This window comes from Acartia tonsa, chromosome 9 (genome assembly GCF_053477335.1).
Source record: "Acartia tonsa isolate MP-2025a chromosome 9, ASM5347733v1, whole genome shotgun sequence".
Classification (NCBI taxonomy): Eukaryota; Metazoa; Arthropoda; class Copepoda; order Calanoida; family Acartiidae; genus Acartia; species Acartia tonsa.
Window position 1 is genome coordinate 11,468,672 of NC_137268.1, and position 13,946 is coordinate 11,482,617.

Below are 13,946 nucleotides of genomic sequence, written 5' to 3' on the forward strand. Positions count from 1 at the left end.
TAACAAATTTACATATAATTCTTTTAAAGTTCCTCTTCTAAAATTCTGACACTCCACAAGCGTTCTTGTTCGTTCATCATATCGTCTGTTGTTAGAGGTTCACTTTAATGAATGTTGTATTAATTGTTTATTTACTAATGTTATAACATAGAAAACTTCAATAATATTTGACAAAATGTGAAAGTTATTTCACAACTTCATGATATACTCACTTAATAGGCATAGTCGATCTTTTAAGTTTTTTAAGTCGTATAGATACAATCGATTTAATTATCTATACTGCTGTGTTTAAAACTAGTGGCTACGCTCCTAGAGGCCTCTAGGTCGCCTCCCCCCAACATTCAATTTTAGTTTTAAAAAGAAAAAGTAAAGAAGGTAAGCTTTCCCAAAATTTGTATTGACCTTCCCTTGACCTATATTGGTTCAGCGGTTAGCGAGATCTTTCGGTACAGACACACGCATACATACACAGATACTGTTACTTTCATATGAGGATTAAGGAGTTACCAATTTCTCGTAGCACTTCAATATTGTTGAACGCCCCCCCATCCGGTTTTTTCTATCTCATTTTCTGTGTGTGAAAGATAAAGAGCCCAAACTGCTTGACTTTTTAAGTATGGGTATGACACATAACTGAGAGTTGAAATTTTTTGAATATCTCCATCCTGGCGGGCACAGGATGCCAGCAAACCTGGCAGGGTCATCCAGGTAAAGAGCAAAATTTTTTTTTTGACTAAAACAAAGCATTTTATCATACCAAAATACTAAAAAATCCTCTAGTAGTACATCCTTATATGAAATACAGGTGTTCAAGTCACTTTCAGGTTCCAGGTATGATCCTGCAGGTCCTGATCCTCCAGGTCTCCAGAAATCTTTAAAAGGCTCCTGTGGCCGCAATTTTTGACTTAGAGACTTCAAATTTAAAACTTAAGCTTTTCTTACATGTCTACATAACGTATTAATATTTCATGAAGATCCGCCGCCGTTTTCCCGCCGACCGCCGACTGCGGCGGCTGGCAGCTGCCAAGTACAGCTGCGGCCGCTGAAATTTATATTTTGATATTTCTAATGTAAAATTTACATAAAAATAAACATTTTCTGGAAAAAAAATTTTCTTCTAGCTTCAAAAATAAGAAAATTACAGCCGTTTGAAATTTTTAAGTAAAACAAAGGTTGTTAAATAAAAGGGTGAAGGAAGCGAAAATTTACTTAGACTTATAAAAGGTCGGAAATTCATTATCAAACAGGGGACTTGCACAAAAAAATTTAGCCCTCTAGCTCTAATAGGAACTGAGATAATAAGGGGGGGCGTTGAACGCCCCCCCCCCCCTTCCGACTGATTAAGGTGCGGCAAGGGGCCCGACTGTAAAGGGTTAAGGAGACTATGCAACTTTCCCCAACCCCTGCGAACTATTTGTTGGTTAAAATTTTTAAACAGAAGATGTATTTTTTTCTCTTGTAATGAACGTTACAGGAATCACCAACTAACGTGAGATACTAAATCTATCAGTTTTGAACGGACACAATCTGATGAAAAGCTTCGGTTATACAATTGTTTTTATATAACTAAAATATATTAATATTTAATATCTTGTACCAACCGATTAGAAAATTGCTTTTCAAGAGCGAAGTTTTTTTTTATGTAATTATGTTCGTTTCGTTCGTCTATCCGTAACAGTTTTAGGAAGCGTAGCAACACTATAACCGTTATCAGAATGTACGTACGTCCATTTAAAACATGTTGATTCTTTACCGTTTTGACAACATTTTTTTATTTTATTATTGATACTGATTCCTATTACAACAAGGTACAATGTTTTAAGCGAGGCATCTCTATAAGCAAGTCCCAAAAATGTAAGTATCTCCTTAAACAGCATTCTCTATTTAAGCAGTTTCGCAACAAATTTACTCACAATTTTGTTCAGACTTATATATTTATATATTCAGGTATGACACTATGACAATATTTGTTTGTCCACCGTTTCAGAGCTTCGCTTTTATGTATGTTGTCATCCTTGTTCCTGGAAAGATTAGGATCTATAATGCAAAGTGAAAATTTTGCACTACCAAAATTATTCTAAAGTAAAGAGAATTTTAGTTCTTTCCACAAATTGGGTTTTGTATAGGTAAATATAAATTAGAATAATATACACTAGAGTTTTCATCACATTTTTTAGGGGGAAGTGTTATTTTTTAATCAAATCCTAAAAATGAAAGTATGTCCTTTTACTGTATTCTATATTATGGAATTTTGCAACAAATTCATGTACAATTTCGTTTAGACTTACAAATTAATGTTCTGCTTATCAAGTGTTAAGATTCTACAGATTTTAGATCCTCGCTTTTATAGATGTTGTCATCCTTGTTTTTTACTATTTAGTCATAATGTCATTGGACTATTGATATATCAAGAATACGTCAGCCAAGACCACTTTTAATATGTGCCATATAATCGCAATTATACATTGAAAACCGACAGAATGTGATAAGTTTTTAAGTTTAATGTTCAATTTATTTTTCAAAGTATTTCCCCCTCTTCCTTTCTTACAACCAAAAACCAATTTAGGTAAAAGCTTTGAATTCGCTGAAACTTTGCTCTTCTTAACAACAATAATAGAACTTATAAGATAACTTTTAAAAACTTATTTCTAATCAAATCATTATTTGAAAAACTTTTTTTCTTCTTAATTTTGATTGTCATTTTTTTATCTAATTATTTTTCCTTTACTATATTGTGTTAAATGCTAGATTAAAGTCAAGCTGATTTAAATTGAATTAAAAAAGAAAGCTTTCCGCGGATATCAAAATGAAAAATTATAGTATTAAAACCAGTTTAGTTTGCCCTGAGGGGCCTATAATCGGAATAAAAAAATGGTAATAATATTATGACTTTTATTTAATATTCGTGAAAAATTATCTGTAATACGATGCTATACATGACTTTTCAGTATGACTGAAAACCGGCTCTAACCTAGCGGTTTCGAAGCAATACTTGAACAGACAAACTCACCATATGAATTGTAATTCCTCCTCAATGATGCCAAGAAAATTACCCATTCTTTAGAATATAATTATTGATTAAAAAGTTTGGAACTAGCCAATCAAAATTCACCAAAAGCACCCACAGTTTTTAAGATAACGGATGATTTTAACTTTGTTAAAACCGTTCGAACAGTTCATTGTCATGTCCTTCTATGCAAACTTGTAGAGCGAAAATGTAAGCCATACACAAACATGATAGATATAGAGCAGTTGCGCTACTATAAATTCCAAGCACCTTTGGTAATTTATTGCTTTTGCTTTCTAAACCTAAGCTTCCTACACTTTTCCGTCCGTCTGGAACGAGTAGCTTTTATTGTTAATATATGCATGTTGGAATGGTCCTATCGATTTTTAAAAATTCACAAAGATTCCTGTGACGTTTGGGTACACTAAATAAAGCGGAGGAAATCTATAATCAGAAAGACCGGAAATATAACACTAGGTCTAAAAACACCGTCACTCTTTGCTATTCAATATTTGTTTGACCGACAGTTAGATTTGCTTGGCTTCGCTTTTAATGATGTTGTCACATTTGTTTAAATTAAAATGATTGTCATGAAAACATGTATTTTAAACTCATTAATTAATTAATGCATAATATTAAACAGCAGGATTTAAATAATAAGATCAAGTAGGATGGAAAAAATTTGGACAAGGGCTCAGGTTTATTTGACGTTTGTGGCTTAATGGATGAAAATACCAACAAATAGTATTGAATACCCGAGATCTACTAATAAAAAATAGCGTAAAAACGCATTAAATCGTGATTTTTCGCGCATTATTTATTATTATGGTGTATCATTGCCTCTAGAATCATATGTTGGTAGCTAGTAAACAATAAAGTTGTTTTTATAAACTTTGGCTCTTGTCTAAAAGGTTTTCATGCATCAAACTTGATCCAAATAATTTGAAAGACTATTTATTATCACAAGAAAGGAGAGTAGAGCAAGTATAAAATATGTGGGAGCATCATCAAGTTAAAAAATCCGCCATCCGTCCAGCCTGAAAAGAAAATAAATCCATTAATATTAATTTACATCAACTGCTTTGCAAATTTGTAGATAGGGGTATGGCATCTAAAGAAATTCTATTTTGTTATTAAAGTATTTACAAGAATATTTTTTAGCTTTGCCAACAGGGTGAAGAGTCGACCTTGTCCCGATTTTTGTATTGGGTATTATATAAATATATTTATAAATAATTTAATAGCGTCGGAATTATAAACACAGCCGAGCCCCTACAAAAAAAGCAGAAAGAAATTTCTTAGGAGACGAAAAGGATCTCCGCCACTTACGAAATCTATACTTATACATTAATTATTTTGTCTATAACTTTTCCGGCAGTCTAATATAGTTAATAAAGTAAAAAATATTTTTTTCTTGTATATTTTATACAATGCAATGCCGTAATGATTAAAAATAAAAGGTTATATAGAGCTGCTTCCTTTGCCTAAGTTAGAGATAAACAAGGATGACAACATCCATAAGTAGCGAAGCACAAAAATTCGTGGATGGGACTGACGGTCATTGTTGTTTTCTTCAAACGACGGGAAATTTAATTTTGATATCTTTAACTGAAAAAATTTTGAAAATAGATCCATAAACACCAAAGATATAGGGGAAAATGTAAAAATATAAAAAAAGCCAAAAACCTGCAAAAAGGTAGCCTGACCGTCATTGTTGTTTTCTTCGAACGACGGGAAATTTAATTTTGATATCCTTAACTAAAAAAATTTTGAAAATCGGACCATAAATACCAAAGATATGGGGGAAAATGAAAAAAATATAGAAATAGCCAAAAACCTGCAATTTAATTTTGATATATCTAACTGAAAAAATTTGAAAATCGGACCATAAACACCAAAGATATGAGGAAAAATGTGGAAAATAAAAAAATAGCATAAAACCTGCTAAAAAGCCGTCCGACCGCCATTGATGTTTTATAGTTAATTGTGCTCCTTAATGATATGAATGTTGTCATTCATTGTCAGAAATTTCAGCATTCTATCTTTTATATGAGCTGAGTAAATCCCATTTGCCCCATAGCGTTACGGACTGACGGACTGACGGACGGACGGACTGACGGACAAAGTGAATTATAGAGTAGCTTCGCTACTAAAAAATGTTATAACTTCAATGTATTGTTGGGAGGACTGCTCGCTCTTTGCCCTAAACATTCTTCAAGCATCCTTGAAAATGCTAAACGGTATTTCAGTCGTTTACAAAATCTTACCAGACATACATACATACATCTAGCTTCTCATGGGCTCTTGAAAGTTGGGTGGAAGGAGGGGGGTTACTTTTGTTTAAACTATTAAAAAAAGAAATACATAAATCGCCAAAGAAAAGAGAAACCATATTGGTCCAGTGGTTAGTGAAACCAGTTGCTACAGACACACTTATAATCACTCACACACACACACACACACAAACACACACAGACGACTACCTTAGTAACTGTGACCGATCTTATTTAGAATGACAATGCAGTAACTAAAAATTTAAGAAAATGGTATGAGGAAAAAAAGGAAATAAAATTGAAGGATCAGGACGGTAATACAAAAAAGGTATCTATCCTAAACCTTCCAACTTCTATTGCACAACAAAAGCTCGCAAAACAAAACTTTAAATATTCTGGAAGAGCCAAAAGTTAATAATGCACAGGAATCTGCTTAAGTAAATGCGCTAGAATGTTAACCCTCAAAGAGCCCCCCCCTCTAGTTTTTTCAATCTCATTTTTTTTGTAGGTAAGATGGAGAGCTGTAACTTCATGACTTTTTAAGTTTAGTAATTATACGTCGGCAAGAGTTGATTTTATTACGATATCTGCTCTGTGTCGGTCGTGGTGTCCGGTCAAAGTCGGTTGGGTAGCAAAAAAAATTAGAAAAAATTCTAAATAAATCCTAATTTCTACATTATGACTTTTGTGTATAAGGTAGAAACCTAAACTTTTTTTGTGAATACTTAGATATCAATGACCATCTGAGAAAAGTGGTGTTATGACCGTTTGACCGCTCCCTGACCGACTTTATGACCGATTTTTGTCCGGCTTTTATTACAGACATATATCATGAATATCGTGGCTTCTATTACAGCTAGAGACCTATAATTTTTTTGGTAAATCCTTGAGCAATAATAAACAGATAAAAATATTAATTTGCGCCGCCAACCACCGTTTTACCGCCGTAACCGCCGAAAATGGCGGTTTCCGTTATTTGCCGTTTTTCGGCGATGATTAGAAAAAGTAATTTTTTTGTTATGAAAAATAAAAGTTCGTCCTAAAATTTGGTAATCCTAGCTGCAAAATTGGCGCTCTACAGCTGTTTTAAAATTTAGCGGCTGGCCGCTTAAAAGCGGCTAAGGAGCGGTCTGACTGCTATGACTAGAAAAATTAATTTTCTCTAAAAATACACATGAACCACCAGAAAAAAATTTTTACGTCTTTATCTGTACCAGGAGCCGAGATAGATGGGGGGGCTCTTTGAGCCCCCCCCCCCATCCCCCGATCTATTAAGGTGGGAATTGGGGCCCGATCTGTAAGGGTTAAATGCTGTATAATTATATCCATTAATGGACAAGGATCATAGAGGATAAGAAAATAAAAGATAAATTGTTGTACAACCTCAATTATGAGCAATGATGTATAGATAAACAAGGATGACAACATCCATAAGTAGCGAAGCACAAAAAATCGTAGATGGGAATACGTACAGGTAGATTTAAAAGGTTTTTACTAAAATCAAGAATATATTTATTGGATAAAATAAATATGAAACCTTGTTTTATTTTGTATGATGACGATGGTCAAAGTAAATTATATTAAAGATGCTCATAACAATGGAAAAAATTATTTTGATACTGATATCCCATAAAAGTTTGAAAATTGGATCAAAATAAACAAAGATCTTGGGAAATATGTAAAACATATAAAAATAGCCAAAAACCTGATAAAAGGCAGTCTGGCCGCCATGGTTGTTTTCTTAAAACGACAAAAAATTTAATTTTTAAATCCTTAAAAACTTTAAAAATTTTGAAAATCGGACCATATACACTGAAGATATGGAAAAAAATGTTAAATATATTTATAAATAGCCTAAAACCTGCCAAAAGGGCAGTCTGGCCGTCATGGTTATTTCCTTTAAAGACGGGAAATTTAATTTTGATATCTACAACTGAAAAGTTTTTGAAAATCGGACTATAAGCACTGAAGATATGGAGAAATATGTTAAAAATATAAAAAAACAGCCTAAAACCTGCTGAAAAGGGAGTCTGGCCGTCATGGTTGTTTTCTTTAAAAGATGGGAAATTTAATTTTGATATCTTTAACTGAAAAAATTTTGAAAATCGTACCATACACTGAAGATATGGAGAAAAATGTGAAAAATATAAAAATAGCCTAAAACCTGCTAAAAAGGCAGTCTGGCCTTCACGATTGTTTCTTTAAACGACAGGAAATTTAATTTTGATATCTGTAACTGAAAAAATTTTGAAAATCGGACCATAAACACTGAAGATATGGAGAAAAATGTGAAAAATATAAAAATAGCCTAAAACCCGTAAAAATCGGTCCGATCGCAAATGATGTTTTATAGTCAATTGTGCTCCTTAATCATGGGAATGTTGTCAAAAAATTTTAGCATTCTATCTTTCATAGGAGCTGAGTAAATCCCATTTCCCCCATAGCGTTACGGACTGACTGACGGACTGACTGACGGACGGACGGACGGACAAAGTGAATTATAGAGTAGCTTCGCTACTAAAAAATATTATTTACTTTATCTGGTATTTTGATGCAACCAATCAATACTGAATAAAAGTATCTCAAAAATGTATAAGTCAACCAATCAGATAACATGCTTAGAACACATTGGGTACCAGAGGAATTAAAGTCTCTTGCCCCCAGCAGGGGCATCCAAGCTTTTTTATTTGGGGGGGAAGGGGGTAAAATTTTAAATAAAAATTTTAGGGGTGCCTACAGCACCCCCAAGCTCATTTTTTTTTGTTTGGGGGGGGGTAATCTTTATTTCATAGAGGCATTTTTTAATTGGGTGGGGGGGGGGGGATAATCACCTTTTTTCCCCCTTCCCTTGGACGTCTATGGCCCCCAGTTTCTTATAAAAGCGAATTTAAGCTGTGCGGCTATGGCCGTTTGGAATGGATAAAATATAAACATGCATATTATGACAGGGGAAAAGTTATCGTTAATTTATTCTGCTAAAATGGAAATCACTTATTGGTCAATTCGTACATCCAATAGGGTGGGAGATGACGGTGTAAGGGGATTGGATGGGAAGGGGATTGTTATTTTGGCCCACTGCGAGTTTTACTTCATTATAGAACCATGATGTAAAATCAAAATAATAATATATCCATTTTGATTGGTCACAAGCAGTTTTTTAAAATTCCTTAATATTTTCTTACTTGATCCAAAGGAAAATGAAATGTTGATTGTTTACTTTATAAAACTAGGCAGTATAAAGTTTTCTCATTGTAAACAGGGAAAGGCAAAAGAAATATAAAAATAAATTAGTAGAATTAATTAGTTAGTATTTCCGTTCTATTCTTTTAAAAAGTAACAGTATCTGGGTTTGTGTGTCTGTACCAAGGATCTCGCTAACCGCTGAACCGATATAATTCTTCTTTATAGTATAGATTTTCATAAATAATAGGAAGGTTTTAACTATTATGTGAGATGGTACTAGAAAAATATGGCTCCCCCAAAGAGATTATTTCTTTTAAAACTATTAACAGACAATCAATATATGTTTTTCTAAGGTTAAGGAGCTTTGTCAGTATCCCTGTTTATAAACAAACTCAAGGGTCAACTTTATTGGAATGGTCATTTTCTTATCCTAAAACTTAACCATTTCATACGGGATGGTAAATATAAGTCAGTATGTTTTTCATGCCTGAAAAGAAAATAAATCTATTAATATTAATTTACATCAACTGCTCTGCAAATTTGTAGACAGGGGTATGACATCTTAAGATATAATATTTGGGCTCAATACCAGCTGAGTATCCACGTGGATATTCAGCTACTATTGGGGTCATTTTTGGATACTCAGCTACCATTGGGAAAATGTGTGGATATTCAACTACCATTGGGGGAAAAAAGTTTTTATACAATTATTTTGATTAGCTTTTTTGTTAATTTATACATGTTAGAATTGTCCTATTGATTTAATACAAAAGATACGATTTGGGAAGCGTAGCAACCTTATAAAGTCCGCAGGTCAATTTTAAACATGTTGCTTTTTAACAATTTTTTTTCATATAATGTAATAAATGAAAGTTTTTCTACATTTCTAGGAAATTATATCAACTCTATAAAATCGTGGCTTTAGGGATTTTTGGTCCAAACAAATATTGGATTATTAGCCCTGTAGATTCATCATTTTTAAAAGCGAAGCTTTTTATAATAAGGGCCTGTGCGTCTGTCAATTTCAAACTTGGCATTATGATTCATGTAAAGCACATTATAAAGAACATAATTACCAACATATCAAATTGATTATTGTATGCCCAACTACGCTTTTAATGATTTTGTCATCCTTGTTTTTAAGGTGCAATAAGTGGGTGGAGATTTTTTGGCTTCTGTGTACAAATTAAATTCAAGACAAAAGCATACGTAGATTGATTTATGTCTAAATGGTATTTATTATTTATAAGTTTGAGGATATCTAATTTATGGAATACTGGATTCTTATTACGATAAGGTACAATATTATAAGCAATATAATTCAATAATCAAGTCCTAAAAATGGCAGTATGTCCTTAAACACTAGCATATACTTAAGCAGTTTTGCAACAAATTTACTACAATTACAATAATTTTATTTAGACTTATGCATTATTATCCTGTTAATGGTAGTTTGTCCTTTCATTTCAGAGCTTCGCTTTTATAGATTTTCAATATTTGGTTCCTAAATCTGTATTAAAGTTAAATGATAGGTGTGAATTGCTTGCATTAATGTGCTTTATTGTCTTGGGAATCAGCATTATGAAAGGATATAATGAAAATACCAATAGGAAACTATTGTGGATATTCAACTACCATAGGGGAAAAGTGTGGATATTCAACTACTCTTGGGAAATATACGTGGATACTCAGCTACTATTGGGGAATTTGTGGATACTCAGCTGGTATTGAGCCAATATTTGTCTACACCTTTTCCGGCATTCTAATATACTTATAATTGTAACAAATTTTATTATATAAAAAGGTATCCTATTCTATTAAGTAGTAAGTATTTTTGTCTGTAGCCTAAGATTTAAATAACTACTGAACCAATTGGGTTCTCAACTTCATGTAAGCTTCACATAGGTCCTGTGATGGTTTTTGGTTACTTTATTTTTTATTATTTTTTTAGTCCCTTTCAGTCCCTAGATGCAATGGGCGTAGCCTCTAGTAACTGTCATAAACCAATAAAATGCAAAAAAATTTGCTCCACCCTTTGCCTTAGTGAAAAAGAAATTAATATTTTTTTTTGAAAATCTGTAACTACTGTAATTGCTGATGTAAAAGTGAAAAAAAATTCAGGAAATGTTTTTTTTACTAGTCAGTTTGACTGTCCATTACCCAAGAGCCTGATTTAGCAAAAGCATCCTTGAAAATAAAAAATAAACGATTGTTTCAGTTCAGTCGTTTACGAAATCTTACCAGACATACATACATACATCTAGCTTCTCAGGGGCTCTTGAAAGTTAGGTGGGATGGGGGGGGAGGGAGGTACTTGTATTTAAACTTTTTTCTTGAGATATACATAATCACAGAAATGAGAAACCATATTGGTCCAGCGGTTAGTGAAACCCGTTGCCACAGACACACACATACTCACACACACACATACTCACATACAAACACACACACACATACTCACACACACACACATACACACACAAACACACACACACACAGTGATAGATCTTATTTAGAATGACAATGCAGTAACTAAAAGTTTAAGAAAATGGTATGAGCAAAAAGTCTTAATAAAATAAAGGATCAGGACCGTAATACAAAAAAGGTATCTATCCTAAACCTTCCACATCCTATTGCACAACAAAAGCTCGCAAAACAAAACTTTAAATATTCTGGAAGAGCCAAAAGTTAATAATGCACAGGAATCATACTGCTGAAGTAAATGCGCTAGAATGTTAAATGTTGTATAATTATATTCATATTCATTAATGGACAAGGATCAGAGGGGATAAGACAATAGAAGATAAATTGTTGTACAACCTCAATTATGAGCAATTATGTATAGATGCCAAATATTATTTTATTTATCTGGTATTTTGATGCAACCAATCAATACTTAATAAAAGTATCTTAAAAATTTATAAGTCAACCAATCAGAGACCATGCTTAAAACACATTGGTACCACAGCAAATAAAGTTTATTGCCCCCAGATTTGAATGTAGGCGAATTTAAACTATGCGGCTATGGCCGTTTGGAATGGATAAAATATATACATGGATATTATGACAGGAGAAAAGTTATTGTCAATTTTGGCTGCTAAAACGGAAATCATTTATTGGTCAATTTGTACAACCAGTAGGGTGGGAGATGACGGTTCAAGGGGATTGGATGAGGAGTATTGTTATTTTGGCCACCTCGAGTTTTACTTCATTATAGAACTTTGATGTAAAATCAAAATAATAATATATCCATTTCGTTTGGTCGCAAGCAGTTTTTAAAATTCCTTAATATTTTCTTACTTGATCCAAAGGAAAATGAAATGTTGATTGTTTACTTTATAAAACTAGGCAGTATAAAGTTTTCTCAAGGTAAACAGGGAAGGTAAAATAAATATAAAAATAAATTAGTAGAATTAATCAGCTAGTATTTCCGTTCTATTATTCAAAAAAAGTAACAGGATCTGGGTCTGTGTGTCTGTACCAAGGATCTCGCTAACTGCTGAACCGATAAAATTATTTTTCACAGTATAGGTTTTCATAAATAATAGGAAGGTTTTAACTATATTGTGAGATTATTTCTTTTAAAACTACTTATAGGGTGTCTGTTAATATATAAAATTAACAGACAATCAACATATGTTTTTCTAAGGTTAAGGAGCTTTGTCAGTATCCCTGTTTATAAACAAACTCAAGGGTCAACTTTATTGGAATGGTCATTTTCTTATCACAAAACTTAACCATTTCATACAGGATGGTAAATATAAGTTTTTGAACCTATTTTTAAAAAAATATTCTAAGAATTAAAGATATATTTCGATTTTATCATTTTTAATTCATTTGTCTAAAAAATATAGATATGAGACATTAGATAACAATAAATACGATCAAAGATATTTAAGATAAGTTAATATAAAAAATTGTTACAAATTATGTTAAAATTCGTCAACATGATGATAAAGTAAAAACTAAAGACATTTTTTTACCACCCCTAAAATTTTTATCCCAGGGGTAAAATTTGCTTGGGGGGGGGGGGGGGGGGAATTGCCGACCCCTTGAAATCTGTTGGCCGGGGAAAATATTACCGAATAACCTGTTGGGGTGGGGGCGGGTGTTACCTCCTCTAAAATATTTACCCCAGGGTAAAATTTTTTGTCGGGTATTTTAATAAAGTAAAAAACTACCTTCCTAACAATGAAGTACTATTAAATATTTAGTGGTATCTCATTCCTATATATAAAAACGCAATAATATTATTCAACCCACAAGTCTTGCTAGCTGATGAACCAATATGATTCTCCTTTAAAGTGTAGCTTCAAATAGGTCCTGCCTGCACCAGCAAAATAAGATTTTGATATTTAATGAAATGTTTAATTAGGATGATTTATCTATTTTATTGAAGCTTTACATTTGATTTTATTTAAAATTTTTTCCTTAATTATTGGGAAAATTTTACTTCTATGAATAGACATTGTTAAGACACACCCAGTGCATTGTTTACTTTAAAGGCCATTACAAACTATAACATGTATTTTTTTATCATGGTTCAAAACTGTTTTAGTCTAATGGAACTATATAGTATTTGATGAAGAACATTCAAGCCTTTTCGTTTTGAAGGTGGTAAAAATCTAAATAGTAAAAATACGCGTCGAAATTATTTTTATTAGGGATTACTTATTTTTTTTGAGTGGGTGGGTAAATACCCCCTCCTAAATGGTTGAGAGTGCCTACAGCACCCCCAAGATAGGGATAATTTTTCACATGAGGGGGGGGGGGGTAAAATATAAAATATTTCTAAAAAATTTGGCGGTGACTATAGCATCCCCAAATTCGTTTGGAGGCGGTTATCACCCCTTCCCCCCCCCCCGTGGACGTCCCTGCAATAACCATCACAGGATCTATGTGAAGCTTACCTTAAATAGAAAACCCAAAAGGTTTACTAGATATTGGGTCTTTTATCAACCCTTACTACTTTATGATCTAATATAGGATGACCCAAAAACATCTTTCTTTTTTACAGGGTGTTTCTGGACAAACTTTTTTAGAGATGCCATTATCTTTTTTATCTTTTGTAAAGCTGCTTGAATCATATACAACAATACATTTTATAATGTTAAAGATGTTTCAATAAAATCTGAAACCCAGTATTTTCAAAAATCAACCAAGTATGTATTATCTTATTCAATTATAAAATATTTATATCTTAACTGTAGTAAACAACAAATACAATTTTTAGCAAACAAGGAAACTGAATGAGAAAGATTGTCACAAATTTTAACATTTTAAATTTCTCCAACTTTAACAACATTTTTATAAACTCTGATTTTCTTAGTAAATACTTTTTATTTTGGAGAGAAGCTATTCTAGAAATTATACTTTTATTAATAATAGAGGCTGAGCCCCTAGCATCTAGGGACTCTGTGTTAAGAGGGCTAGGAAAAGGAGGAAAAGTGGCATAAAACCATCCCAAGACTTTATTATGAAAA

At 32.6% G+C, this 13,946-nt stretch overlaps 1 protein-coding gene across 1 annotated transcript in view; it reads right to left on the reverse strand.

Moving 5' to 3' along the window:
• Positions 1-577: 577 nt before the first annotated feature.
• LOC145327719 (uncharacterized) overlaps positions 578-13,946 on the reverse strand; it is a 32,805-nt gene continuing 19,436 nt past the window's right edge. The window contains exon 11 of the mRNA XM_080171274.1: positions 578-4,044. Within this exon, the coding sequence (XP_080027400.1) occupies positions 3,968-4,044 (77 nt within the window). The 3' untranslated portion in view covers positions 578-3,967. The remainder of the gene's footprint in view (positions 4,045-13,946) is intronic.